The sequence below is a fragment of the Crotalus tigris genome, unplaced genomic scaffold, assembly GCF_016545835.1.
Source record: "Crotalus tigris isolate CLP2741 ecotype Arizona unplaced genomic scaffold, ASM1654583v1 scf7180000019754.1282937, whole genome shotgun sequence".
In the NCBI taxonomy this organism is placed as follows: Eukaryota; Metazoa; Chordata; class Lepidosauria; order Squamata; family Viperidae; genus Crotalus; species Crotalus tigris.
The window spans coordinates 316,552-344,455 of record NW_024097694.1 but is presented as its reverse complement, the minus strand read 5'-3'; the positions used below and the strand labels follow the sequence as shown (position 1 = coordinate 344,455).

Genomic DNA, 27,904 nt, shown 5'->3' with positions numbered 1-27,904 from the left:
ACAGCTGGAGTATCTGGGTGGGCACTACTTCCAGTGGTGGGATTCAAATAGGTGAACAACCGGGTCTCTGTGAGGATGCCACTTCCGGAAGTCCATTCTAGGCAACAAAAAATTAGCTACCGGTTGTGCGAACTGGCTGAATCCCACCACTGCCTACCTCTTTTCAAGAGACCGGAGTGAATTTATAGGGAAGTTCAATGCCGAATTGGGAAGAAAATTTGAAGGTTTTGCTTTGTGTCCTTTTGCTAGGCGGTATCCAAGGTAAAGGGCGGTGAAAACGAGCGCTTTGCTCAGGATGCGGTCGAGCCCGCTTTGCTCTTCGGTCCTTTTTCCCGAGTCTTGCGCGGGGAGGCCCCGAGGGAGAAGGCGGGAGGCGGACGGGCGAGACGGCCGCGGGATTCGCCCCGCTTCTGGGAGACGCGCCTGGCCCCGGAGCCTCCCGCCGGCTTCCACCGGGGACGCGGAGAAGGCTTGCCCGGGAAATTATGCAGCTGAAGCGGAGGGAGAGCTTCTGCCGGGGCTGGAAGGGCTCCTCTGCCTGCCGCGAACGCTCAGAGCAGAGGCGGCCGGAGCTGCGCCCGCCCGGGGATTCCGCGCAGGGCTGCCCGCCTGCGCTCGCCCACCGGCCGGGACTGGGCGGGCGGAGCGGGTCTGGCCTGCGGTGAAGAGGCGCTCCCCCTCCGGCCGACCCTCTGCGCTGCGGAGCCTCCCAACGGCTGCCCCCGCCGAGGCCGGGAGGCGCCGCGTCCGCTCCGCTGACCCGACAGCGTCGGGCGGGGGATCGCGGGCTTCCCCGGCGCCCTCCGCCTCCCCCGCGCCCGCCGAGGGAGCCGTGTGAGCCGGGCCGCCCCTCCCTCCCTCCTGGCTGGGCCGGGCGAGCGGCGGCGGCGGCGGGCAAGTCCGGACACGTCCCTGGCTCCGCGCGGGCGACGGGGCTGCTCTCGCTGGCTGAGCGAGAAGCGGAGCCGAGGCCGCGCGTCGCCTCCCGGCCGGGGCCGGGTCGGTGAGTGGCCGCGGGCGGGCGGGAGCGCGGGCGGAGGCGCCGGGAGGGTCTGCGCGGCTCCTTCCCGGGCGAGTCCCGGCCGGCGAAGGAAAGCCGCGTCCGTGGCGCAGAGTTGCCGGCTGGCTGGCGGGCTCCCCGGACGGGCGCGCGGCTGCAGAGCGGAGCCGGAGCGGGTGCCGGGTCGGTGCAAGGTGCGCCGGGCAGCCCCGGCCCGGTTGGGCGGCGCCTGGACGGTCCCGAAGGAACCTGGCTGAATTCATAACGTTGCATAGTGTTGATACTGTGATGATGTTGCACCAAGGAGGGTAACGTAATAGTACATTTTTTTCCTTGGGTCGGTCGGGCTTTTTTACTTTGCTTCCAAGGCTCAAGTCGCCCAGAGCCTCGCACTTGGGACGGGCGTCGAGGTGCATTTGTTAAACAGGCTCCAAAGCCCCCGTCCACGGGGGGGCCGCGGGCGAATGCCTGCGCTTTTCGGAGGGGGTGAGCGGGTTTTCCCTCCGCTTCCACCTTGGCGGAAGAGGCGAAAGGAAGGGGGGATGGGGGGGCCGCCGGATTTTGCAGCGCAGCTCCCGCCGTCCCGGAGCCGTTGCGAGCGGCGGGTCCCCCCCCTTGATCCGGGACTGTTAATTGGAGCTCGCGCGACGCCCCCTGCGCGTCCACGGACTCTGCTGGGGCAGAGCGGCTTCCTCCCAGGTGTCCGGGGGGGGGGGTCTTTCTGCATTTTTCCTGGCTTGATATTTTTTTTATTAGTTTATCCAAAAACAAAATCTAAAGAAATGGGAAAATGGGGGAGGAAAAAGTGTAAGGTAAAGAGAAAAAGAAGAAGAAAGCATTGACTTTGGATTCCTTTTGGCGCAATAGAATAAGATAATAACATAACAACCTCAACTTTTTAAGTTTACATAATACTGTGGTATTACAACAAGCCCATCTAATCAGCAAAACCCAAAAACAGAGTTTCATTTTTTTCACTTTGTGCACAAAGTCCAAAAGTGGTTTCCAAGTAAAAACAAAATTATTTGTGTTCTTTTCTTTAATTAAAACAGTCATTTTAGCCATTTCTGCTAACACCATCAACGTTTGCAGCCATTGATCCATTATGAGATTCAGAAAGTATCCTTTCATTTTTGTGCATAGAGTCTTGCTGTTGCCAGCAAATATTATCATTAAAGTTCTAGGGTTTTTTTCAATTCTTTATCCATTAAATCCAAAAGAAAACTCTCTAGGTTTAGCTTTAATTACACTTTCAGAATCCTCTGTATTAAGATGTGAATCCTACTCCAATTATTTCTTTGCTTTATCACATGTCCACCATAAATGGTAAAAAGTTCCTTCTTTATACATTTACATTTCCAACATTTACTTGAAATACTTTTATACATTCTTGACAATTGGTCCACTGTTAAGATACCAATGGTACATTATCTTATAAAAATTTTCTTTTAAATATAATTTAATGTAAATTTTAAATATTTCATGCACATGTTTTTCTATTGTTCAGGCATTATATCATATCCAAGCTCTTTGCCCATGCTTTACATCAGGCGTGGCAAACTGCCAGCCCGCGGGTCAGATGCCTCTCACACCGAAACCGCGCCCACCTCATTGCCGGCAGTGGGGAAAAAGTCCCGTTACATCACATGACATCGCGAGTTTGACATGCCTGCTTTACATGCTCTTTCTCCAAGTTCAGTTTCAATAGCAACGTATAAACTTTAGCAATAGAATTTCCAATTCATTTCTTAGAAAATCAAATTCATAGCTTTTTATCTATTTGAAATCTTTCTTTCAATAGGCTAATGTGTAAACTAATGACAAACACATCCTTCTAATTCGAACTCCTCTTTAGATTTGAGTATAGGGTTACCATAAATGAAAAATATTATTTGACCCTAAGTCCAGCTGTCTGGCCTCACCACTATTCCTTTTCTTAAAAAAGGTTCCTGGGGTGACACCCAAAGGAGCATATTTGCAGAGAACCTTACTTTATATTTATTCCAATTCAATAAACAAAGTGGTTGTTGAAATCAACATTTATCATACAATAAATAGGCAAGCCATCTGAATGTTAATTTTTAATCTGAATCTTAAGTAACCTCTTATCTTGGAGAGTCATCCACTCTTAGCCAGACCAAACAACAAGTATCAAAGTATAATTTCAAATTGGGTAAACCCAAACCTCCCTTTCCTTAGCATCTTGCAATAATTTGTATCCAATTCTTGAGCTTTTCCATTGCCATATAAATTTAGAGATGTCCATCTGCCCTTGTTTAAATGGTGTATTGGTTATAAGTACTGGTAGAGTCTGAAACAGAAAAAGCATCTTTGGTAAAACTGGCTGGGGAATTCTGAGAGTCGAAGTCCACAAGTTGCCAAGTTTGGAGACCTCTGCAGTAATCTAGTGCAGTATTTCTTAAACTTTTTGTTTTCAAAGATCCCTTTCCACTTTTAAAAATTATAGAGGACTCACAAAAGCTTCTGTTTATATGAGATATGTAGCAATATTTTCCTTATTAAAAATTACAATTGACCCATTTGTAGAACATTTATTGAAATGTAAAAATAACAATATTAAACTAGTAGATGTTAATATAAAAATTCATTAAAAACTATTTTTAACAATAAAAAGATTAGGAAGAGTGACATTTTTGCAAATATTTTCAATATCTGGCATAATAGAAGACAGTTGGATTTAATCTACTGAGAAATGTAGTTTTTGTTGAACTATATGAAGAAAATGCAGCTTCACACTTATATGTATTTGGAAAAGGGACAAGTACTGTATATGTTGACAGCCTTCTCGGATAATTGTGGATATTCTTTTTTGATACTACATCAAAACTCAACAAGTGATAGTTTCTCAAGATTAGCCGCAAGTCAATGAACTTTTCCTACATTTTGTTACATTAAAACTTAGTGGTTACACTCTAAATGGATCTTTGCCAGGCATGCTTTCATTATTTGGAAAATATTGAGTTTCCTGGAGTTTCGCTGTAGATCTTCCAAATATTGGCTTATCCTGAAGGCTTCTGTCAACGCTGCTAACCTCGGATGTTTTTGCTTTGACAACAGATGGAGATGCAACCATTTTCTTCTTATGTTTTACTCTTAGAGTTAGAGTTAGATGATGCTGGGGGGAAGAATGTGCATGAGAGTTTAGCTAGACATAATAATACTGAACCTAGTGTGTAAAGCAAGGTTATTGAAATAAGAGATGATAAGAATTGGTGGACTGGAGAACTGGAGGGAAAGCCTGCTTTTCAAACTAATTGGAGAATGTGATTTATGACTGTTAATTGGAGGAGGGAATTGTGCTTTGATGCTATGTGCTCAGGGGAGGGGAATCCAGTTTTTGGCTTCAATAGTGCTGATACTATGCTTCTTGAATAAAGATCCTTTAAGGCAGTGGTTCTCAACCTGTGGGTCGGGACCCCATTTGGGGTCGAAGGACCATTTCACAGGGGTCGCCAAACAATGCAGTCCGCCATTTTTTTCCCCTTTTCCTTAGCTGTGCTATCCCTTTTATTCTATTGGCTTTTGAAAGCCAATAGAACAGACTCTTGAATAGAGTCTAATTCTATTGGCTTTCCAAAGCCAATAGGAATTGTCCAGGCTGTCTCTGCCCTGCTGAGCCCGCCAAAAGTCCCATTCTGCAAATGGTGCTGCACCAGTTGAGTAGTCCTCGACTTACGACCGGTTGGGGGTCGCGGCATTAAAAAGGTTGAGAACCACTGCTTTAAGGTAAACAATGTCTCGAAGTTCTTTGAAGAGTTTCATCTGTCGGAACCCTGACAGCCGCACTGCCACAAAACAGTCCAAAACCTACAAAATCCTTGCCATTCCCAGCCTCCCTTCAGGTGATCAGGCACCCTGATCAACTCAAAGCAGTCTTGCCAAGTCCGGGGTCCCACAAGAAGCAGGGATGAGCAAGGTGGCTGCTGGACAAGGGTCAGCTCCCTGCCCCTGCCTGTTTCTGCTGCTGCCATCCCCCAAGTCCTCCCATCAGCCAGGGCTCTTCTTCCACGGCCAGTTCCCCCAGAAATGGGTGGCCCAGCCAACCGCCCTCCTGTTTCCAGAGTGGCCAAGTGCCAGCTGGCCACCAGCTGCCTCCCCAGGGGCTGGCCAGGCACTGCTCCCAACGCCAGAGCCAGCCAGTCTGTGGTCCACCATTCACTGTGCCGTCCCCCCAGGCCCTGCCCAATCAGCCTCGCGTGCTCAGATGGGGCCGGGCAGGGCTGGCGGTTCCTCTGCTGCCACCTGAGTGTTTGGTGGAATTTTAATGGTGTATTATTTTCAACATAGGCTGGCAAATAATTTCAATTTCACAGATTCCTGGGAGGTCTTGTGTGAAGATCCTCAATCACACATGGAGAAATAGCGATCTGGTATAATAGACACAATCTCATTAAAATTGTATTTAGATTTAGCAGTTGTCAGTATGACACATTTCTGCTTGAATGGGCTTAATGCAGATATCCTGAACTTACAGCCATTCATTTAGTGACAGTTTAATGTTACAACAGCACTGAAAAAAGAGACATAACTTGGTCCTCACACTTACAAGCATCACAGCATTTCCCTAGTCACAACATTTGGGTGCTTGATAACTGGTGTGCCTTTACAACGGTTGCCGCTTCCCGGGGTCCCACAGTTGCTGTTTGAAACCTTCCAGGGGGCTTCAGACAAGCAAAGTCAGTACTCAACAGCTGCGTGAGTCACTGAACAACTGTAGTGACTTGCTTAACAACCATGGCAAAAAAGTCATAAAATTGAGCATGGCTCACTTAATAACTGCCTTGCTTAGTCATGTAAATTCTGGTCTCAGTTGTTATAAGTCAAGGACTACCTGTAACTCAATCCTGAGCAAGGATTATTAGCATAACCCCTCTTTGTATCTGTTTTGTTTTTAAGTCTCCTACAAACTGTAAGCTAAGTTGCCTTTTTATTATATCTTTGTTTGTTAAATTTATCCTCCACCCTCTCGCTGTTGTATGACTCTGGGCGATTACTGTGTCCTTTTGCCATCCAGGTGGCTTCAGTATTCACAGGGAAGGTCTCCTCTGAACCTTTCCTGGGCTGTGTGGCCAAAGAGCTTTGCTGTTGCTGCTGCCTTCTGCCCATCTCACGTCAGCCCAAAGCCCCGGGGATTTCCTGCTGTTCCCCCACAATTCCTCAGCAGGGCTCAGGGGCGCTTGTGACCTTTTCTGAGGAAATGAAACACTGTCTTGAAACTGAAGAGATTTATCCTGTGTTGGAGGAGAAGAAAGGGGGCTTTGGGGAGATACCCATGGTTTTTATGTCTGTGTAGCTTGTATTCCAGATAGCAGCGAACGGAGCAGTTCAACATGGAGAAGGGAGCTGCGCTGCGTCTTACGCTGATCATCGTGGCCGAGGTAAGAGTCAGCCCTGGGGATAAGACAAGTCACCGACTGAAGCTGTGGAAAAATGGGATCTATGGCAAACCAAAATGGTGATGCTCCCAGCAACGTTATGCTGCAAATGCCACTGTTGGGACTTGAATCCCTCTGTCTGATGCAGGCAAGGAAGCCGCAGTCTTTGCGTGATGATGTGTTACATCCGGGTTGCCCTTGACTTGCCCACAGCTACCTGGGTAAGGGTTGGGACTGCCCCTTGGCAGCACCTGAGCCTACCTTGCTCCACTTCAGCACTGCAAGGGTGGTGAAGCCTCCCTCTTCTGTTCAACTTCAGAAAGACTCGATGCAAATCCTGTTCCTCTTGAAAAGCGCACAATTGTTTGTCAGCAAGCAGAAGTGGGGCTTGAGGAAATCATTGTACCAAAACCGGTGGCTGTGCCTTCGGGTTCAGGTGCCAAGGACCCTCCGTTCTCTGCCCGGGTTTCCTGGGCTGATTTAGATTCTGAGCTCTCCTTCCACCACCAGGGACCATCTTTTACTTAAAACTGCTTTTAGGGGCAACTATATTTTTTTCCAGAGGGTAAAATTATCTTACTTATGTTGTTCCCCATTAGCCGAAAGGACCTATCACTCAGCATATTATTAATTAGTTGATAGAGATTGTTGCAGGGGATAATATGGCATAGTTTGTACAACTGTATAACCCGTCCTTCCAAACTGTCATATGCTGCACTTCGGTCTATGAACGCAGCCGTGGTTGGGAGGCCTTGTTGGAATCCGGATTTCATGCAGCCTGTTAGGTTTAACACATCATCTATTCTACGTCACTCCGGTCTTGTCGGAAGCTGGCTTATTCCACAGGCAGATGTTCATCTATTATGGGACCTATCCTGTTTATAATTAATCTTTCCAGGAGTTTGAAGCAGGAGCTCAAAAGGGCAACTGGGTGGTAGCTTTCAACTCTGTCTTGTGGTTTGCCAGGCTTTAGAAGTGATATTATTTTAGCTTTTTTGAAGTCTGGTGGCAGGCAGCCGTTGGAAAATACATTCAGAGAGGAATTTGCTGATCCAATTCCATGCGCGCCTCCTGGAGTTTATCAGGAATTCTGGATGAATGCCGTCGAATTCCACTTTGCTCAGTCTCTTGTGTTATTGGAAGGGTTATTTGGGAGATGGTGCTCTTCCTAGTTAGTTGAGGTGCCATGTCACGCTGGCTCTGAAGGTGTGTTTCCCACCAGGCTCTCGCGTCCCAGTCCATGGCAAACCCCGTGGAATGTCGAGAGAGTGAATACCTGGACAATCACGGCAAATGCAGCCCCTGCAAGGAGTGTGGCCCGGGATTCGAACTTTCCAAGGTAATGTGAAGATGTACTTATTGTGCCTTTTCAGACATTTGTGACCCAATGGAATTTGCATAGGAAACTCTTTGAGTCTCCCATAGCCGTTTATGTCTGTAGTCTTCAACTTAAGCCAATTTATTTCAAATTAAATCAGTCAGGCGTTTTAAAAATTAAACTGTTGCTCCACTTTTTCCTTTTTTCCAAATTGGCATGCACTTTAGAATCAAACATTCTTCTCTGACATTTTTAGTCTGTGGGATAAGCCCCCGTCCTGTCTTTCCATAATCTCTTTCTCCAGAAATATATATATTATATTTACCTGAAAAAAGACCATTTCCTCCCACCCCCAAATTCTTTCGCTTTAAAGCTGGCTTAGATGTTGTGTTTGCTGAGAATACAGTAAGAGTGGCAGATGTGCAGGTGGGCTTCTTTTAGCCAGGTGAAAAGACAGCTGTGAAGAGCGTGCTAGACAGATTGTAATCATGAACATATTTTGTGAGAATGTTGGTGCTAAATTACCCTTATTGGAATAGGTGGAAGATTGTCACTCTGAAAGGTGTTTTGTGGCGTTTCCTCTATAAAAGCTCCTTCACAGAAACCCGTTCTCTCCCTCTCTGCTGTGATTTTTCTGTACCCCTAGCCAGGATAACAGTCATGGGGTGCGTCTCTCTTGCAGGAGTGTGGCTATGGGGAAGGAAGAGGGGCTGAGTGCAGCCCATGCCAGCCCAGGAGGTTCAAGGACAGCTGGGGAGTGCACGGCTGCAAGTCCTGTGTCTCCTGCACACTGATTAACCGGGCCCAGAAGTCCAACTGCAGTGCAACCTCCGATGCCACCTGTGGAGGCTGCTTCCCCGGGTAAGGCTCTCCAGCGCCACAGCACAGGGGCCTTTGACCAAAGCAAGAGCTCAAATGGTAAATGCAGGATTGGGCAGCTATTGAAAGTCCATTTGTGGTTGTGACAGGATGCTTGAGTAAGTTACCCTATAAAATTACTTTTTTAAGAGCATCACCAAGAAAATCAAATCCTATGAGGGAAAGATGGACTGGGTTCTTTGAGATCTCTCAGCTTATTATACCCCTTGTGTTTAGTGTGATCATGATTGCTGTTCACAGTGGTGTCGAATTGCTCCCATTTGTACACAATCTGTCTGGAGTTGACCGAAAGAGTCCAAACTTTGGAAATCCCTTGGTAAACTTCTTTAGCCTGATGAGCAGCCAGCAACCATATTTTCCCAGAGGCTTCAGTTTAATAATAATATAAACATGATCATTACTCCAAATTTTCAGTAGCATGTTGAGTACCATCTGATACGAGGGGCCTGACACAATATTGCCAATCACTTTGTTTTATTTAACCCCATGATTTTCTTGGCAAACTTTCCTTGTTGTGGTTTCTCATTGTCTCCTCCCTTGCACTTGACAATTGTCACATTTGCCTCCAGTGTCTTGCCAGCCCAGTTGGAATCGTCTTCACAACTGGGTGACCTTGCTGGGAATGGCTAGTCTTGGCTCTCCTGTTGGTGTTCCTCCCTTGTCCCTCACAGGAACATCCCCTGCCCTGCAGAGCTTGAGCAGTTCATAAATGTAGCACTATAACTATTTTTAATTTCTGAGAGACTAGACTGACTCAGGGGAGACTCAGATTCGAGTTCAGCCTGAGTGACTTTTTAGTCATCATTCTCAGCCCAGCCAGAAGCAAAACTTTGTTTTTTTGTGGGGAAAAACAAGAGGAAAGGAATATTGCATCCTGAAAGAAAAGTGGAGTGTAGATTTGAAGAATGAATAAATAAAATCATCAGATTTGTGGGGCAGCAGTATCAAATCAGGAAATCCATGCTATGTTCAGAAAGTGGTTAGTTCATTCTGTGGGCTGCTCGTAATCCTGCTTTTCCACATGCCTAAGATCCTTGTTCCAAGGAGTAACATTTGCATGCTGAGGACTGGTTGAGCTCAGGAAAAGCAGATGAACATGGGAGCAGGGTTAAAGCCAATTATTCACTTATTTCCTCTGCACCTTGATCTTGGCACCTCCCTGTTAATTCAGTTCATTTTGGGCTGCTCTTTGGTATATTAAATATGAACTGGCTTTATTTAATTGAATTTGTTATGGATTATGAGCTGCTTTCATGATTAGATAATCAGCGTACTGGAAATGATTTTGGGGTATGAACCAAGTCCTCGGTGCAGCAGGGAGCAAGGTACCGGATGTGGCTGTAGTTAACTAAGAGTAATGGGCTTTGCAGACTTTGGGAAGCCTTTGGTGCTCTCTGCCCCTGTTCAATTGGTAAGTAGCCCTCCACAACTCCCCCATATTAAATAATGGCCCATTTTTCTTCCTCTTTATAGCTTCTACAGTAAAACTCAGATTGGTGGATTCCAGGACCTTGAATGTGTACCCTGCACAAAGCAGACCCCATCCTCTGAACAACAGTGTACGTACTAACTAGGCTTCTAGGAGCTACTTGTCTGTATTTTGCTTCAGGCCTCATCTTCCTCACAGAGTTCTATACCAGGGTCCCCAAACGTAGCAACTTTAAGATTCCCAGAATTCCATGGCTGGCTGAGGAATTCTGGGAGTTGAAATCCACAAGTCTTAAAGTTGCTAAGTTTGAAGACGCCTGTTCTACACGGCAGTAAGATTGAGGCTTGCCAAATATTTAGGCTCCCTGCCTACATGTAGGTCAAGGTCAAGGTTTCCCCTGTCCAGTCGTGCCCGATGCTCATCTCCATTTCTTAGCCAAGGGAGCCAGCTTTGTCCGAAGACACTTCTGTGATCATGTGACCAGCATGACTATACGCCAAGGCGCACAAAACGCTGTTACCTTCCCACCGATAGTAGTACCTATTTATCTACTCGCATTTGCATGCTTTCGAACTGCTAGATGGGCAGGAGCTGGGGCAAGTAATGGGAACTCAACCCTGTCACATGGCACAGGCTGTCCGCTTTCCAGTTGACAAGCTCAGCATCTTTAAGTGCTGAGCCATCGCGCTCCCGGCCTCCGTGTATGAAATTGCCTATCCGGGGAGTTTGATTCTGCAGATGATGCATTGGCAATACCCTGCTCCTGTTAGCCTTGTGAAATATGTGAAACCCTGCAGAGCCTATCCGTGCTGACTCCTGATCGATAGGAAGAAAACCCAACCAAAGCTGCCTGACTTCATTGCCTATAAAACTTTTGAGACCCAGAGGCATTTTGAGATGTTCTGGTCAAGAGGGCTAGAAACATCTATTCCTTTGTTTGCAATGGTGATTCCAGGTTCCAAGCACACATTTTCTGTCTGAACAGAATCAGCATTGCCCTGGCAAAATGCTTTCATTTATTTTAATTTCCAGTATATTCCAGTTCAATTGCAAGGCATGCTAACTCTCGCTTTACACTGTCCTCTAATTAGGAAGACTCGAAGTAGTAGTAGCGATGCACTCACAAGAGCAGAGCAGGCCTGTCTGGTCGGCAAGTTAGGAAGAGGTGCAGCAAGGGAACTTCTGCAGTTGCTAATTGCTGCGCAATTGGAACATCCAGTTGGGCTTGTAGCAAAGCTCATTTTGCACTTGGGAGATGGAAATGTCCCATTCTGCATTACGGAGCACACGTCCTGTCAGGCCCAAGACAGGCTCCTAACTGGGATTTGTTGCCCACCAAATAGAAAACAGGAGCTTGTTCCTTCCTGCTTTGAATGATGTTTTTGATCTTGTAGGCCTCTCTAGAATTGGCTTAGAAGAAAGTTCCACGGATCCTGTCCAAGACCCGGCTCTGGTGGTGCTCACGAGCAGTGCCCTGGTGCTCCTGGTGCTGGTCCTTCTGACGGTCGCCGTTCTCTACTGCCAACAGTTCTGGAAGAGCCAGTGCCAGCATGGTGAGTGGGCCCTGTCTGCAGTTGCCCCTCCTTTCCCTACTCTTGCTAAGGGAAATGGGTCTCTCTCCAGCCAGGGTTTTCTCTGTCTCAGCCACATTCTTTTTAGTAGTCTCACACAGAGTAAGGAAGATGGCTTGACAGAAACACACAAGGGATGTCACATAGGCAAAAGGGGCAGAAACATATTTTTAAGTCGTGAGAAATGAGATAATATTTGGAAGCAGCTCAGGCAAATGATTCCCTGGAATATAAAAAGAGGGGAGGAGATACCGGACAAACAGACCGGCAGATTCCTGACAACCAGCCTCAACAAAAGTTTGGTCCAACTGATGGGGCTGGCCTAAATTTTGCAAGTGTTCTCAACTTACAATCATTCTCTTGGTGACCATTCTAAGTTACAGTGTCACTGAAAAAAGTGACCTATGACTGGTCTCAAACTTACAACCATTCCACAGCTTCGCAACCGTCCTGCGTTTATGACAGTCGCGGGGTTCCAGGGTCAGGGGATCCCCATTTTCCAGCCAGCTTCCAATAAGCAAAGTCAGTGGGAGAAAGCCAGATTCACTTAACAGCCACATAATTACTTAACAGTTGCAATGATTCACTTAACAACTGTGGCAAAAAAGTTTATAAAATGGGGCACAATTCATTTTAACAACAGCCTTGCCTAGCAATGGAAATGTTGGACGCTATTTTGATTGTAAGTAGAGGACTCCCTGTACTCTTTCAAGAGAAGATGAAAAATCTCACATGTGCTGATCAAGATGGCCGCTGATCCTCAAGGTGTATCACTGAGCACCTTGGTGTAGCATTGTTGCAACATCAACAACAGGCAGATTTAAAAAGAACTTGGAAAATTTCATAATGCAACAAACCTGTAAGGACCCACCCCACTTTGCATCTTAAGAAGACAGAACTCTTGGAATAATTCTTCCAACAGGAATCCTTTATTAAGAGAAAATGGTTGCAGGCATGCTAGACAGGACTTGGGGTTCAAGCTCTTCCATTCAAGGTTTTAAGGGGTTCCCCAGTAGTCCCACCCAATCAACCCCCCTTCCAGTGATAGTTTCAAGTATCACAATTCCACCCCCTTTCTTCTTTCTTCCGTCTGGATGGGGACTTCAGATAACTACATGAAAGGCAACTACCCTCCTTTGGTATGCTAACGCTTCGAGGTTACAATAAACACACATTCAGCATTCCGCTCTTTGAAGTGTAAAGAAGGAAGTGAGGGCCATAAAGCCCCTTTGTTCTCCCCCTTCTCTCCCTCTTATGGCAGAATCCAGAGAAGGCAGAATTGGGAGTTTCTATATTTGATAATTTAAAGATGAAATATAATTGGATTCTGACATCCGGCCCCTCTTAACAATAAGAGAGATCCACCTGAAAGAAAACACAAGTATAAAATTTAGTCAGGCTTGTTAGGATACTCTGTGTGAAACTTCTTCAATAGCTTCGGGGCTCTGACATGACATTTATGGACCCACTCATTTTGTGAGGGAGGGAGGTGTTTCCAGGCAACTAGGTACTGAGTTGCTCCATGATATCTCCTAGAATCAAGGATTTCCTTTATTTCGAAGTGTTGTTCACCCTCCACCATGAGTGGAGGTGGTGGTGGGGGGATTTTTGGCCATAGATGTGACTGATGCTCTCTTTTCAGCAAGCTGCAATGAAAAATTGGGTGTATTTGCCTGAGGTTTTTGGGTAATTCTAATTCTACTGTTACTGGATTTATGATTCTTTTAATTGGAAAAGGTCCTATATATTTTGGTCCAAGTTTTTTACAGGGCTGTAGGGACTTTAGGTATTTTGTAGATAAGTACACCATTTCTCCTATAATGAATGGTGTAGGCTCAACCCTTTTTTTATCGGCTTGTGCTTTGTATGCCCGCCTAGCTTCATCTAGTGATTTTCTGACTATTGGCCAGGTGTTTTGTAGGTTTTCCATCCATTCTTTCAGTGAAGGGATCGTTGGTTCTTTTGGGGTTAACTCTGGCATAGGGTTGAAACTTTGACCGTTGGCTATTTGAAAAGGAGTGTAGCCTGTGCTGGAGTGGACTGCATTATTGTAGGCAACTTCTGCAAAAGGAAGTAAGTCCGTCCAATCACTCTGTTGGAAATTTAAAAAACATCTCAAATATTGCTCAAGTACCGACTGGCAGCGTTCCGCTTGTCCATCTCCTTGAGGGTGGTGGCTAGATGTCAATCCCTGAGTGGTCCCTAAGAGGGATAAAAATTCCTTCCAAAATGCAGACGTAAATTGCACTCCCCTATCAGAGATGATGCGTTGGGGTGCCCCGTGCAATCTGTAAATGTGCTGGATGAAAAGTTTTGCTAAGGCCTTTGCAGTGGGAATTTTTTGGCAAGGGATAAAGTGCACCTGTTTGGAAAATAGGTCCGTGACTGTCCAGATAACAGTATTCCCATTGCTTTCTGGCAATTCCACTATAAAATCCATGGCTATTTCCCTCCAGGGGGCTGAGGGACTTGCCACTGGTTGTAATAGCCCTGGCGATTTCCCTTGCAACCTCTTTGCTGATGCACAGGTTGGGCAGCTGGCAACATAACTTTCTATGTCCTTTTTTATTGATGGCCACCAAAATTGCCGTTTAATTAAGTGTAAAGTTTTTACAAATCCAAAATGCCCTGCTGATTTTGTGTCATGGCAAAGTGCATGAAAGTTAGTCTTTGAGTTGTTGGTATATATAACTTTTCCCCTACCCAAGGCAATCCGTCTCTCATTGTGCACACATGTTTGTTTTTCTGGAACCAATCATCTGTTTCCAAACTTTTTCTGAATTCAATCCCAGTTTGGCTGTCCAGTTGTGGTTTTATTTTGGCTTGGGTTCTTGTGGTTACTGGCGCTGCCAGTTGTGACTCTGCCATTATTGGTCTAGAGTCTGTGGTTCGTGCGCTGTTATATTGGGGCATGCGAGATAGTGCATCTGCCAGGAAGTTCTTTCTTCCTGGTAAATGTTTGAGCTTAAATTGGAATTGGTGAAAATGCTGGGACCAGCGGGCTTGTTTGGGATTGAGTTTCCTGGAAGTTTTCAGGGCTTCTAAATTTTTGTGATCAGTCCACACCTGGAAGGGGATTTTGTTGCCTTCCAGGAACTGTCGCCACGTGAGTAATGCCCAACGTATCCCATAAGCCTCCTTCTCCCATACGGGCCAGCGCTGTTCTGTTTCCGTGAGTTTCTTGGATGTATATGCACAGGGTTGCAATACTGCATCATCATTTTCTTGTAATAGCACAGCCCCACTGCCACATCACTTGCATCTGCCTGTATTATGAAGGGCTTGTCCATGTCTGGGTGCCTTAGTACTGGTTCGGCAGAAAAAAGTCTCTTTAGTCTCTCAAACGCTGCTTGGCACTCCATTGTCCATGTTAGTGGCTGGCTAGGTTTTACTGAGGATGTTCCCTTCGTTTTTAGTAAGTTAGTGAGGGGCAAGGCTATCTGTGCAAATGAGGGGATGAATTGGCGGTAAAATTTGCAAAGCCCAGGAAACTTTGTAGTTGCTTTCTTGTGCGGGGTGGTGCCCAATCTAGTACTGCTTTGACCTTCTCCGGGTCCATTTCAATGCCCTGTGGGGATATGCGATAGCCTAGGTAGTCTATCCTTTCCTGGTGGAATTCGCATTTTGAGAGTTTGGCATATAGGTGAGCGGCTCGCAGCTTCTTTAAAACCGCTCTGACAAGTTTGACGTGTTCTTCTTTTGTTTCAGTAAAGATAAGAATGTCGTCCAAGTAAACAAGGACCCCCTTAAACAGGTGCTCCCTTAGAACGTCATTGATTAATTGCATAAAGACTGCAGGGCCCCCTTGTAATCCAAATGGCAAGACTTTGAATTGATAGCACCCCATGGGGCAGTTAAATGCAGTCTTCCATTCGTCCCCTTCCTTGATTCTCACGCGATAGTAAGCTTCCCTTAAGTCTAGTTTAGAAAAAATTTTCCCTTTCGATAGGTGTGACAGCATGTCTTTCATGAGGGGCAGCGGGTATAGGTTGCTTTCACTGATTGTATTCAGGGCCCTATAATCCACGCATAAACGTAAAGAGCCATCCTTCTTCTCTCTAAAAAGGACCGGGGCAGCCACTTTAGGCTTGGCTGGCTCAATGAAACCTCTCTCCAGGTTTTTTTTTATAAATCTTTCCATTTCCTCCTTCTCCTTTGGGCTCATGGAGTATAATCTGGGCTTCGGGAGTTTTGCCCCAGGCTTGAATTCAATGGTACAGTCTGTGGGTCGGTGGGGGGGAAGCTCATTCGCCCTCTCCTCACTGAAGACTTCAGCAAGGTCCCTATATTCCTCTGGTATTTCTGTTAATCCTTTTTCCTCTCCTATGGATGCTTTTTCTATTCTTGATTCTGGTAGCCTCCCTTGGGGTTTTAAGTCCATAGGGTCCCCCTTCGGGAATTTGATTTCTGTCGTCCTCCAATTTACCCAGGGGTTCCATTTTTTCAACCATTCCATCCCTAGAATCATTGGGCATTCCATACCTGGGGTCACCACAAACGTTAAGTCCTCTTCATGGTTGCCCAGGGAGAGATGTATTGGCAAAGTGGCTAGGGTAGCTGGCACCCCCCCTGCTATGGATCCATCTAGCTGGCCAAATGAGATTGGTTGTTCCAGTCTCCTGGATGGGATGCCCAGATTCCCCACTAGTGTTGGGCTAATGAGGCAGCGGGTGCAGCCAGAGTCTATTAAGGCTTTCACCTTCACAGCTTCGGGCATGGGGGGGATTAATATAGTCACTGTTTTGAAGATGGGTGTGATGCGTCCACTTACCAGGGGTTCGCCCTCCGAGCTGTCATCTGAGGCATCCACCGTCCCTGTGGTGTAGGCTGGAGTTCTTTCCCCTTGGTGAGCAGAGGTGGGGGTTTCTGCAATTTCCATCATTTTCATGGCTGTTTCTTTTGGCTTAGCTGAATACCCTCTGGGTTTGTTGATTGGGGATCTGTCTGGGTTGTGCTGGGGGGCCTTTGAGCGGCATTCTACAGCTCGATGCCCTTCTCTTCCGCACTTGAAACACCCCATTTGCTTCTTGGCTGTATCCGATGATTTCACCGGTTGGTGTGTCAGCTCAGGCGGGGGGCGGCTCCATTGTTTTCTTCGGCGGTGCCTCTTCAATATGTCAATCTCTGCTTCCTCTGCCAAGACGTACCATTCCTCAAGTCGATGTGGGTCCCCTCGGGGCAGGCAAGCATCATATAGATCATAGTTTAGTCCGTCTTTGAAATGGCCAAGGAGGATGTCTTCTGGCCAATTCAGTTTGCTGGCAATGGCCCGGAATTCTTGTGTATACTCGGCCACTGGGCGTTTGCCTTGCCTCATCGTTGTTATTCTTTCACGGGCTTTGCGATCAGCCAGGGGGTCTTCAAATCGTCTTCTCAAAGAGGACATGAAACGGTTGAAGTTACTGAGTTCTGGGGCATTGGAGTCATGCAAGTTCACTACCCAATCCGCAGCTGGTCCATCCAGGGCAGATTGCACGATCCGGATGCGGGCTTTGTCGCTGGGAATGTCCTGCCCATATTCCTCCATGTAGCTGAGGACTTGGGTTAGGAAAAACCCCAAGCGTGTTGGCTCCCCTTTGAATTTCACCTCCAACGGTGGACGTCTTGGAATGGATCGGTGCCTCCGTTGTGGGTGGTAGTGTCTTCCGTCCAGATTGCCATCTGTGGTCCGGTAGGGGGTGGGGGCTCCTGGATCAGTAGATGTCCCTGGGGTTGCAGGTTCCACGTCCCCCTCGGTGTCTCTCCCTTTGTGGCTCCAGGAACTGGGGCGGCCGTAGGGCTCAGTATTCTCCTCTCCTAGGGAGCTGAGAGTTCTCTTCATCAGGTCAATAGCTTTCTCTAGGATCCAGTCTGAGTACGGTACCCAGCTTCCTCCCTCTTCACTTGCGTGCAGGGATTTCTCCATCTCCTGCTTCCATTCTGGTTGCTTGGTCCCCCGTCTCAGGGTCACCTTTCTTGATTCCTTTCTCCACTCACTTTTCTTTCCAACGTTCATCGACCAGCGAGGCTTGTGGTCCTGTGTCTCCACCACTTCTTCTCCCGAGGAATCTGACCTCTCAGATCCCAACATCTGGCAAGGTTCCAACTGGGTCAGCGGCTCTCTTTCCAGGGAGTTTTCCCCCTCTCTTTCTCCATTGTCTGACATGGTAAATATTTTGCAAAATCCCCCGGCAAGGGTCTCCCTTCCAGATGGATTAATTTTGCAAGTCCTGTCTAATGTAAGGACCCACCCCACTTTGCATCTTAAGAAGACAGAACTCTTGGAATAATTCTTCCAACAGGAATCCTTTATTAAGAGAAAATGGTTGCAGGCATGCTAGACAGGACTTGGGGTTCAAGCTCTTCCATTCAAGGTTTTAAGGGGTTCCCCAGTAGTCCCACCCAATCAACCCCCCTTCCAGTGATAGTTTCAAGTATCACAATTCCACCCCCTTTCTTCTTTCTTCCGTCTGGATGGGGACTTCAGATAACTACATGAAAGGCAACTACCCTCCTTTGGTATGCTAACGCTTCGAGGTTACAATAAACACACATTCAGCATTCCGCTCTTTGAAGTGTAAAGAAGGAAGTGAGGACCATAAAGCCCCTTTGTTCTCCCCCTTCTCTCCCTCTTATGGCAGAATCCAGAGAAGGCAGAATTGGGAGTTTCTATATTTGATAATTTAAAGATGAAATATAATTGGATTCTGACAAAACCCAACAGTTGGGAGAGAATTTACCACAGCCGCCTGCAGCACAGGCAGTACCTCTGCATTCCCCTGGGGGGGGGGTCACTGGAGAGGTTTGGAGAAGACCAAGGCCAATTCTAGACCTTCATGACTCAGTGTGGGTTTCCCACAGATTGCAGCAAAGTGACATTTGTGCAGAATTTGCTGAAACGAGAGATGGCCAGATGGCTTATGCCCTCATTTAGGTCAATGACCCCATGCTGAACAATTATAAAAACTTAATGCAAAGATTCATAGGTGTTTCAGTGATCCCATGAGATGGTGGATCACCAACCATAACATCTGAAAACCAAGCAAGGTCAGAGTCAAATATGGGTGTACATACTGAGTTTAAAATTATTGGCCAGAGATGTCAGATGGAATGATTGGGCTTTAATTGACCAGCTTAGAGAAGGACTTGCTGAGAGCTAAACTGGTGAAACGAGGCAGCCCAGATACTTTGGAAGATCTGTCCCAGTGTTGCACAATAACAGATGCCAACTAGAATAGCTGAGGCAAGGGAGAAATGCAGCCCCTGATCTCCCGTAGTCCCCCTTCCTGATGGCTGCCTTTGAATCCAGTTCTGGAGAATCCATGCAAATTGGAGCAGTCAAAACATTTCTGTCAACTAGGAGAGAAACTTGAGGAAGAAGAACTGAAGTTTCTGCTTTTGACATGAAGCTTTCGGGTAGCACCAGAACTGGCATCATTAAAATCCACCCTGTTGACTCAGCTGTGAATTGCCACACTAGGAGAGAGCAAGCGAGGGCTTCACCCGTTTCAAGATGTGTCACAGGAAACTTTGCAGGCCCTCAGACAATTGAGGAGACCTCAGGTGACTGACAGCAGGCAGGCACAAGGTATTGTTCCGTCACTGTTTATTTAGACTCAGGCCAGGAAAGTACAGTGCTCTGCTCTTGTACCCTTGGGAGCGACTGCCAATTTTATACAGTGGGGCTTAAGAGCTTGCAAATCCTTTTGAATGTTCAGTATTTCTGCATAAATAAATATCAACAAGCTACTGAAAAAGAGCTGAGGATCTTTAGGAGCACTAATAGTTCTTATGGCTTGACTGGATTAAAGTTCATGTGACATCTGGTTGCTGATGTTGCCATGCAGGAAAAGAAAATGTGAATTACCCTGAGAAAAGAGAGCATTTGAAGCATGAACATGGAAAAGCTCAACCCAGTGAAAGATGAAATGAAACAACCACAGATTGATACTGTAGTAGGCATTGGCAAATTGAGATGGACTTGGATCAGACACTTTCAGTCAGAAGATTACATAGTTCATTACTCAGGACATGAAAACAAAGTTGTTGTTCTAATTAGGAAGAAGACAGCCAGAAGACTAGTTGTCTATAATGCAGGCAGTGACAGAATAATATCAATTAGACTTTGCAGATGATCTTTCCAGTTCATGTTCCAGCCACTGATGCAGAAGATTAAGTTCAGGTTGAACTCAACAGGACATACAGTACAAGGAAGATGTGCTGCTTGTGATTGGAGACTGGAATGCCAAAAGCTGGAAACATGAAAGATGAAAATTCAGTTGGATTTTATGGCTTAGGGAAATGAAAGGAAGCAGAGACTGATTTAGCAGTTTGCCAGGCCAGTGATTTCTTCATAGCTAGCACTGTCTTCAAACAACTAAACTTGGACATCAGCAAATGGCATATACAGAAATCAAATTGCTAACTTATTGCTAACAGGAATAAGGAGAAGAACTCAGTTATATTATCCAAAATGTGGGTAAGTGCTGACAGTGGCATAGATCAGGAAATGGCTGATGCGCAAGCTCTTAAGCTGAGCTAAAGAAGAAAGTCAGTTTCCACAACATGCAGGCACCATTTTCAAGAAGAACATCAGAAACCATTTTGAATCTTGAACTTCATTGGCTTTAAGGGTAACCACAACTACCTTGAATGGCACCTGAAAGCACATTGGAAGCCGCATGTGCCCAAACCCAATGGCATTAACGGGCTGTACCACCACATTCTGTACCAGCTGAATCTTCCAGGTGTGTTCAAGGGCAGCCGCATGTAGAGGTCACAAGTTCTCACTGTCATGAAATTTCTCCTTAGTTCGAGGTTGCTTCTCTCCTTGGTTAGTTTCCATCCATTGATTCTTCTTCTGCCTTCTGGTGCTTTGGAGAATAGGTTGACACCTAATCCCTCATCTTTGTGGCAGCCCCTCAAATATTGGAATGCTATCATGTCACCGCTAGTCAGGTCGTCCGATCTAGGTTGATGCTGTGAAGTTCCAGTGCTATTACCATCTCTACAATTTTCCTAAAAAGGGATGGTTGGAAGTTGTCCAGGACAGTGAAGTCTAGCAATGGCTTCTTGAGGGGACGAACTGCTGTCTCCTTGACAGAAGGTCTGCTTTTTCAAAGAAGAATTAATCACCTCCAAACCCCAACCACATGTCCCTTCCCAGGTAGCCCTGAACATCCATGAGGGAGATGGATGATACAGAGATGATTGAGCTAACAGCGCAAGGACCCTGTCCATTTCCCTCAAGCCAAATGGGATCAAATTCTTCCCAGATAACTTGAGCCAGATCTGGTCCCAGCAGCCCTCCAGATCTAGCCAGTTTTTGGTATATATGCCAGGTTGGCCCTCTCATCCTTGATGAAGGCAGCCTTGTTATAGACTGACCTGGCATTCTCCAGCAACAATTGAAAACCTTAAAGATCTGGCAATGTGCCATTGAAGCCATATAACTATGGGGTGTTCCCCAAGAGCAGCCCAACCCATTTGCTGGCATATCTCTTACATGACCTGTCCCTGCACCCCTGAGATTTTCCCCCACTCCCTCCCATCCTGGCCTGTGCACAAATCTTTATGAAAGTGTATCTATCTATATACAGTATAGGCATTCAGTGGACAGATTAAAACAACAAGCATGTTTATAAAACGTCATTCAGTTATGAACAATCCCAAAAAGCTCTACAGATTTTTTTTGCAAGGTGTGTAAACTCATGTTTCTTCTTCTCTTTCTCTGTATGTTTTTAAAGTGTTTTTGAAAAGTCAGACTGTCTCTGGTCAGAGAGGGACACTTCGGACATCTGGGCTGACTGGTTTCCATGAACTGCCGCCAGATGCTTGCTCCTTGGACGTCAAGAACTTCAAGTCTCCCTACAGATCCACAGAAGGTGACTTTCTCTCGTGGTTTTCACAGAGTAACAAGATGAAGTCTGTGTCCATTCAGAGCCTCTTTCTTGTGTCCTTACCATGCTGTGAGCTGGAAATCTACAAAATCGCCCAGTGAACCTTGAGGAGATGTTCTATGAGACTCAACAATGAGTCCTCGAGCGCTTTGCATAGAAGCCTGATGCTCCTTTGTTTGTTGGAAGAGGAGCACACACATCTTCAGAAGGCACTTCCCATGTTTGGAATTCAAATGTCAATTCCATAAGAGGGGGAGGGGAGATAATGCTTTGATCTGCAGAACAGGTTCAAAACTGTCATCTGCCCAGGCTTACTAGGACATCTGCAGACATGCTGGGATGGAAGACAAGCCAAGCATGTTCACATCTTGTGTGCAAAATATTTTGCATTTTATGATTCAGCTTAATTAGGTGTAAACATAATTCACTCCTCTTAACATTATACATCACAGGCAGTCCTCAACTTACAACAGTTCATTTAGTGACTGTTCAAAGTTACAACGGCACTGAAAAAAGTAATTTATGACCATTTTTCACGCTCATGACTGTTGTGGCATCCCCATGGTCACGAGATCATAATTTGGGTGCTTGGCAACTGACACATACTTATGACGGTTGCAGTGTCCCAGGGTCCTGTGATCCCCCTTTTGTGACCTTTTGACAAGCAAAGTCAATGAGGAAGCCAAATTCTCGTAACAGCCGGATTACTAACTTACCAACTGCAGTCATTCATTTAACTGTGGTAAGAAAGGTCATAAAATGGAGCAAAACTTAGTGAACAAATGTCTCACTTAACAACAGAAATTTGGGGCTCAGTTGTGATCGTAAGTCAAGGGCCTTCTGTACTACTTGTTAAGGAGGAACAAAGGGGAACGATGGGCCTCCTGAGGGCTCTCCAGCCTCCTCAGATATTTGGAGGTTTCGCCCCCGTTTCAGGTCTGCCTTTGGCTCCCTCTGGCCTTCCGGAAGCCTCCTGGGTGGAATTGGGTCCTTCTGGCCCGGAGAGAAGGAGGGGCCCAGCAGGGGGCTGTTCAGGTGGTCGGTCTTCTGGGCTGATGACGTTTTAGTCAGAGGAAAAGGGGGCTTTCCTCCTCCTCTGGGGTGTTTTATTTATTTAATATGACAATTATTTGCCACCCATCTCGTATCCAACGCCACTGGGCAGCTTACAACAGGAGGTATTGTGATATCAACAGTGAAGGTTGTAGAATAAAAATGAAGAACTTGTTGATTTCAAGCTGCTTTATAATTGCCTGCCCAATGCGTTTGTGGTTTTTATTTTCCATAACGCTTTGTTATAGGTATCATATCTTTTGATCAATTTCAATTTTCAATTGAAACTGATCATTTTCATTTTTTTGCAAGGCTTAGGGAGTGCCGTACTTTGAACCTGAAGGCAAAAGAGATGCTTGGGGGGGGGGGCAGCTGCACCATCCCAGGAAAGACGTGGTTGCTTTTTTGTTTTCAAATCTGAAGTGTTGCATGGCTGTCTTTTGTGGCTGTGACCTTCCTTTTCCATGAGTTGAGCAAGCAGTTGTAGGACTTTCCATCTTCATTTGAATGGATTGGAGAAACCGGCAATCTTAACTAGTTTTTTCTGATTTCAGGCCCTGTCAGAGCTCTTCAGTTGATCCCAGGTGTGGACGTTTCTGGATCTCACCTCCCCCATCCACAGCCTGATATGGATTCGTCCAGACTGATGATAGTCACTTCCAAGAACCCTCCAGCCAGGAGCCCCTTGGAGACGCGGCCCGTGATGGGGGCTTCTGGGCTCCAAAGCTACTCCTTCCCTGGGGGTTTTTCCGAGTGCAGAGAGGTCCGCAGCAGAGGCCCTGATGGCCCAGCCCAGCCCTCTTCCTGCGCCAGGGAATCACAGCATTGCTGGCCTCACACCCCGGTGGAATGCACTGAGCTGGATCTGCAGGCCTTCTCTGCCTGGGCAGGGAAGGGGACGGCCAAGACCGAAACCCCAGGCAAGCAGACACTGTCACCTGAAGTGCCCCCCTGGTCTGCCTGTCCAGCAGCCCAGCCTGGGCTCTCTCTGGAAGCGGCTTCGGTCCCGTGTTCCTCCTTCCAAAACCCGACACTAGAAAGTGGAGAACTCCTGCAAAGTTCCTCTAGCAGTGTTTCTCTGGAGCAGCCACCACGTTGAATATTTACAGTTTCACTCTCTCCTCTCTTTTGTACACTTCAGCCCTTGCTACTCTTCACATGGATGTTGTGGCACTGGCAACATTGGTCGAGCTAAAGAGACTCTGCCTTCCATGTGGATTTTGTGGCATTGTCAGGCTGTCTTCTCTTTAATGCCATCCAGCCGCACCCCAAACTGAAGAGGTCGGCCCATCCCCACTGACTGATGCAGAAGGCTGGCACTGAGCCAGACATCAAGACTACAAAAGCTTATTGACTTCCAGGCCAGTTTTGGAAGAACGTCTTCCTGTTGTCTTCTCAGCGTAAAGCTCTGCAGAAGATTCAGCATTTTGATGCTTTTTGGCTTTGTGACTGATTTATTGGGACTTCAGCCCATAATGTCCGACTCTAGAATGTTTTCTACTCGTCTATGAGAAGACTTGTAACAACCGAACGGCCCATCCAAGCCTTGTCTCTTAGAGTAAAATCTTAAACAGAGCAAAAAGAGTTTACTTATGGATCAGGGGAGAAAAGAAATCCAAGGAGAGACCTGGACTATCATGTGTCTGCTTGATTTCTCCATGAAATTCACCTTCTGATCAGCTTTGCAAGAAGGTTGCAGAGTCGGAGGAGAGCTTCCGAGCACTCCATGTCCATCTCCTGGTTTCTCCCATTGGTTACCATTTGGCTCCTCACAATGGAGTTCCTGTACTTGAAAACTGTGGAACTTAAGTGGGTTGTTTTGTTCATTGTTAAAAATGTGGTTTATTTTCAGGGCATGGAGGGAAGTTATAATATTCCAGTAATCCCTGAAAAAACTATCTTACATTGCTGTAGATTTGAGGTGTTCTTTTTGCTCTGGACATTTATAATAATTTCAACATGGCTGTTTTCAACATCTGCCTTGATCCTTCTGAGCTGAGCTCTTCAGCAAACGTCAAACGCTGCCCCTTCCCTCTTTATTGGACACTTTCAGGAAAGGGTTCTAACCACGCTTGTTGGTTTCCCCTTTGAATAGAGTTGTAGCAGAAAAGGTACTGTACATTTTTTTAAAATCCAGAAGCTCTGAGTATTATGTATTTTCCATTGGTTCTAGAGGAGTATCTCCACTCGTAGTTTGGCAGTTCATTCAGTGTTCTTTCCTTGTCTTTGTGCATGGTAAAAGGTCCGTCTGAAATGCCCGCCTTCCTTCTCAGATGCGGCTTTGTCATTTCAGGGATGTATCTGACAATCCATCTTTATGTTGTCAGTTCCAGAATTCAGTTCCCTATATAAACAAAGATAGTCCTGACTTAATAACCCTAATTGGGACTGACAAGTCTGCTGCTCAGCAAAGCAGTCGCTAAAAGGAAAATCACATGACCGGGACTGTGCTTTCAGGCTGGGAAGAGACAAAACTACTCAGTTTCACACCTTTTGGCTTTTGTATGCCTCCTAAACATTCTCTCCTCCCCCCCCCCCCCACTGTCACCACCTTTGGAACACTCACAAGTTCCTGCTTTCTGTCTTGTGCACATTGAAAGCAAAGCCATTGTGTTGCAAGGGGGGGGAGGCTGGGAGCCATGGGGACTGCCTGTAGTTTTGAAAACCACTGAAGGAAGGCAGCAGGCCAAGATTGCCTTATTGAGTCATCCTTAACCAGGCTTCCTTGGATCTGGACATTGTTTCCTACATGGTTAGTATTTAATTATCTGAGCCTGGAGGCACCCTAGCAGTTCACCATCCTGGCTTGGTAATGATAACTCTGTCACGAATATAAAGATGTATCTGGGGATCTCCTGCCAATCAGAAATGGAAAGGTGTGTTTCTTGTATAATATGCTGAAAGCGTTTTGTGTGGTCATTGTGGGTTTAAGATAGGAGGGATCAGGACGGCTTTGAATTGCCAATTGGGGCAATTGTATTTTGGACCTGACTATTAAGACAATAAGTACTCAGCCAAATGTATGGCTTTTCTTTCAGCTAATATGCTGTGGCTGTTGCTGGTTGTTGACTTGAACTGCCACAGGAACTCCTTCTGATGAATGCAATTTTACTGTAACATTTCAGAGAGTCTCTGGTACAGACCTTTTTTTGTAATAGACTATAAAGCTTCAATATCTCATCTCATTTAATAATTATAATGACTTTGGGTTAGTTAAATTGCTCTTTCTTACATCATCATTGCCACATTTGCCTGAAATGCAGACACAATTGGTGAATTGGTTGACTGGGTTCTCATAGATTATATGAGACTGCAGTTGGTAACTAAAAATTCAGGCTTCTCTGCAGTCATTAAGCAGATATGCAGCAGATTGTCAAAATTCAGCTGTCATTGTCATTGCATTTGTGTGATCAAGTGTCATGGGAATCTTTGAGTAAACACAAATATAAGCCTATCATTTAGGGGTCCTTATAGTGATTTACTTCACTGATCTTACAAAATATACAAGTTATTTTTAATGATTATTGAATAGGAATTTTCTTTGGAAAATTTTGTTGTGATTATTTTGTGAATGACATTCTGTTGGCTAAAGCAAGTTTAGAAAAGATACATCTTCTATTTTAACCAGAATAATAACCCTGGTGTATCTCTAATTAATTGCTCTTAAAGCCTCACATTTGTATTTTATATGTTATCCTAAGTTTAGGAACCATCTCGCATATTCAGGGGTGAGGCCATTCCTTTTAGGAGTTATAGCAGGCATGTCAAATTTGCGATGTCGTGTGATGTCACGCAACATATTGTGACTTTTTCCCCATTGCCGGCAATGGGGTGGGTGCGGTCTTGGCATGACGCATCCGGCCCGTGGGCCAGCAGTTTGACATGCCTAAGGCATAGAGATCGCCTGAAAGCATTCTATAGTTGCTTGGTAGATTGATTTATGTAAGATCTAACCAGAGGCTGAGGGTGCAGAGTGGTCTACAACCACCATGTAAAATAATTCATCCAAAACTAGGCTGTGTACTCTTTGTGAGTCAAGGAGACCGATGTGAGGAAGTTGCCATCAGATACCATCTGAAGCCTCTAATCTTGTACAAATAGAAATGTTGTAAATAGAAATGGATCCTTCAGATTCATGTACAAAAGGAATCTTATTGCTGCACTGTTATTACCAGCCCTTGCGTTTCTGCTTGGCATCAATGTGCTGCAATCTACAAAGTTGTGAAGATCTTACTGCCAGCTGCCCTGCCTGAATAATGTGAAAAACAACAATTGCATTTCAAAACTACTTTCTGTACTTTGTTTTATATTGGGTATAAATGATTAGTGTATAGAAGACTACTATAGTGATAAATACAGACTCTCTTAAGAAGTGAATGTTTTTTTAAGCAATGAGAATTTGTTTTGCAACTCTACAGTGGAAGAATCACTGCTGAATGAAATCTGTTTTTCCTGTTTTGAAAATCTCCTGTAAAAGAGGCCACCATTTTTTTTAATCTCACTCTCAATGCTTGTTTTTAACAAAGTAAAATATTGTTGATTTATAGCTTTGGAATAAATAGATTTTTGAAAGTTCAGTCACAGAACAGCTTAAAAATTTGTGCCTGGTGTTTGCTTTTCCCAGCCAACAGCACTGGAGAACTGTAGGCAGGCAAAGGATATCAGAGCTCAGGTTTAAAAAGAGTTGTATTATTTTCACACTATCAAAAATATTCTTACCAGGCTGGAAATAGAAGCATTTTAAAGTATTGGGATTTATATATTCTTAGTTTTAGTTTTCATTTTTAATAAACCTCAACTGATGATGGAAACTTTTATTTTTAAAAGGAAGTTGTTTCCAAAACAGGGAAAAGGTAGGGACATCTTTGGGAAGTCAGAGTTCCTGCTTCTTTGCATTTATTTATTTTGAGGGGAAAGTACCTCATGTATTTTTTTGTATGTGAAGTTCTGCATTGATTTTCCTGTCATTTTAAATGCCACTATTTTAATAGTGATTTGGGGAATCTTTATTTTGAATATAAACAATTATCCATGTGAAGCATTTTGTACTTGCGTGGAAAGAAATAAAAGTGTGTCTCCTGTAAACACTTTCCCTGCTGTGTCTCACATTAACTATCTTGCAGGTAGTTCTCGATTGAAAACCCTTCAGTGACTTAGGCTCGCAGCAGCATTCCCTGGTCAGGGGACCAAAGTCTGATCAGCTGCGATTCCCAGCTGTCAATGGAAGTAGCCGGATTCGCTTAATGGCAATGTGATTCGTTTAACGTGGCAAAAAGGTCGTAAAGTGGGGCAAATGCCAGTATCTGCCTTGCTTAGCAATGAAAATGTTGGCATCGATCGTGGTCGTAAATCGAGGACTACCTGCCCTAGCGAAGCGGGG

At 45.6% G+C, this 27,904-nt stretch overlaps 1 protein-coding gene across 4 annotated transcripts; it reads left to right on the top strand.

Moving 5' to 3' along the window:
* Nucleotides 1–161: 161 nt before the first annotated feature.
* Nucleotides 162–27,597, top strand: EDA2R (ectodysplasin A2 receptor). 4 transcript variants are annotated; one of them, XM_039364387.1, is made up of 8 exons: nucleotides 162–261; nucleotides 6,315–6,399; nucleotides 7,619–7,735; nucleotides 8,397–8,575; nucleotides 10,067–10,152; nucleotides 11,417–11,575; nucleotides 21,319–21,456; nucleotides 23,079–27,597. In XM_039364387.1, exons 2-8 carry the CDS (start codon nucleotides 6,352–6,354, stop codon nucleotides 23,621–23,623), a joined length of 1,272 nt encoding a protein of 423 aa, XP_039220321.1. In that variant the 5' UTR covers nucleotides 162–261; nucleotides 6,315–6,351; the 3' UTR covers nucleotides 23,624–27,597. The 4 variants fall into 4 exon arrangements, with proteins under 4 accessions (XP_039220321.1, XP_039220322.1, XP_039220319.1 ...); XM_039364385.1 differs by lacking the exon at nucleotides 162–261 and adding an exon at nucleotides 404–1,003; XM_039364386.1 differs by lacking the exon at nucleotides 162–261 and adding an exon at nucleotides 1,059–1,308.
* The last annotated feature ends 307 nt before the right edge of the window (nucleotides 27,598–27,904 follow it).

Bases quoted from the DNA above. Each gene is read 5' to 3' on its own strand.
- EDA2R (XM_039364387.1), top strand. From the start codon at position 6,352: ATGGAGAAGGGAGCTGCGCTGCGTCTTACGCTGATCATCGTGGCCGAG. The intron at 11,576-21,318 runs GTGAGTGGGCCC...ATGTTTTTAAAG, and splicing joins GAAGAGCCAGTGCCAGCATG to TGTTTTTGAAAAGTCAGACT. The intron at 21,457-23,078 runs GTGACTTTCTCT...TTCTGATTTCAG, and splicing joins TCCCTACAGATCCACAGAAG to GCCCTGTCAGAGCTCTTCAG.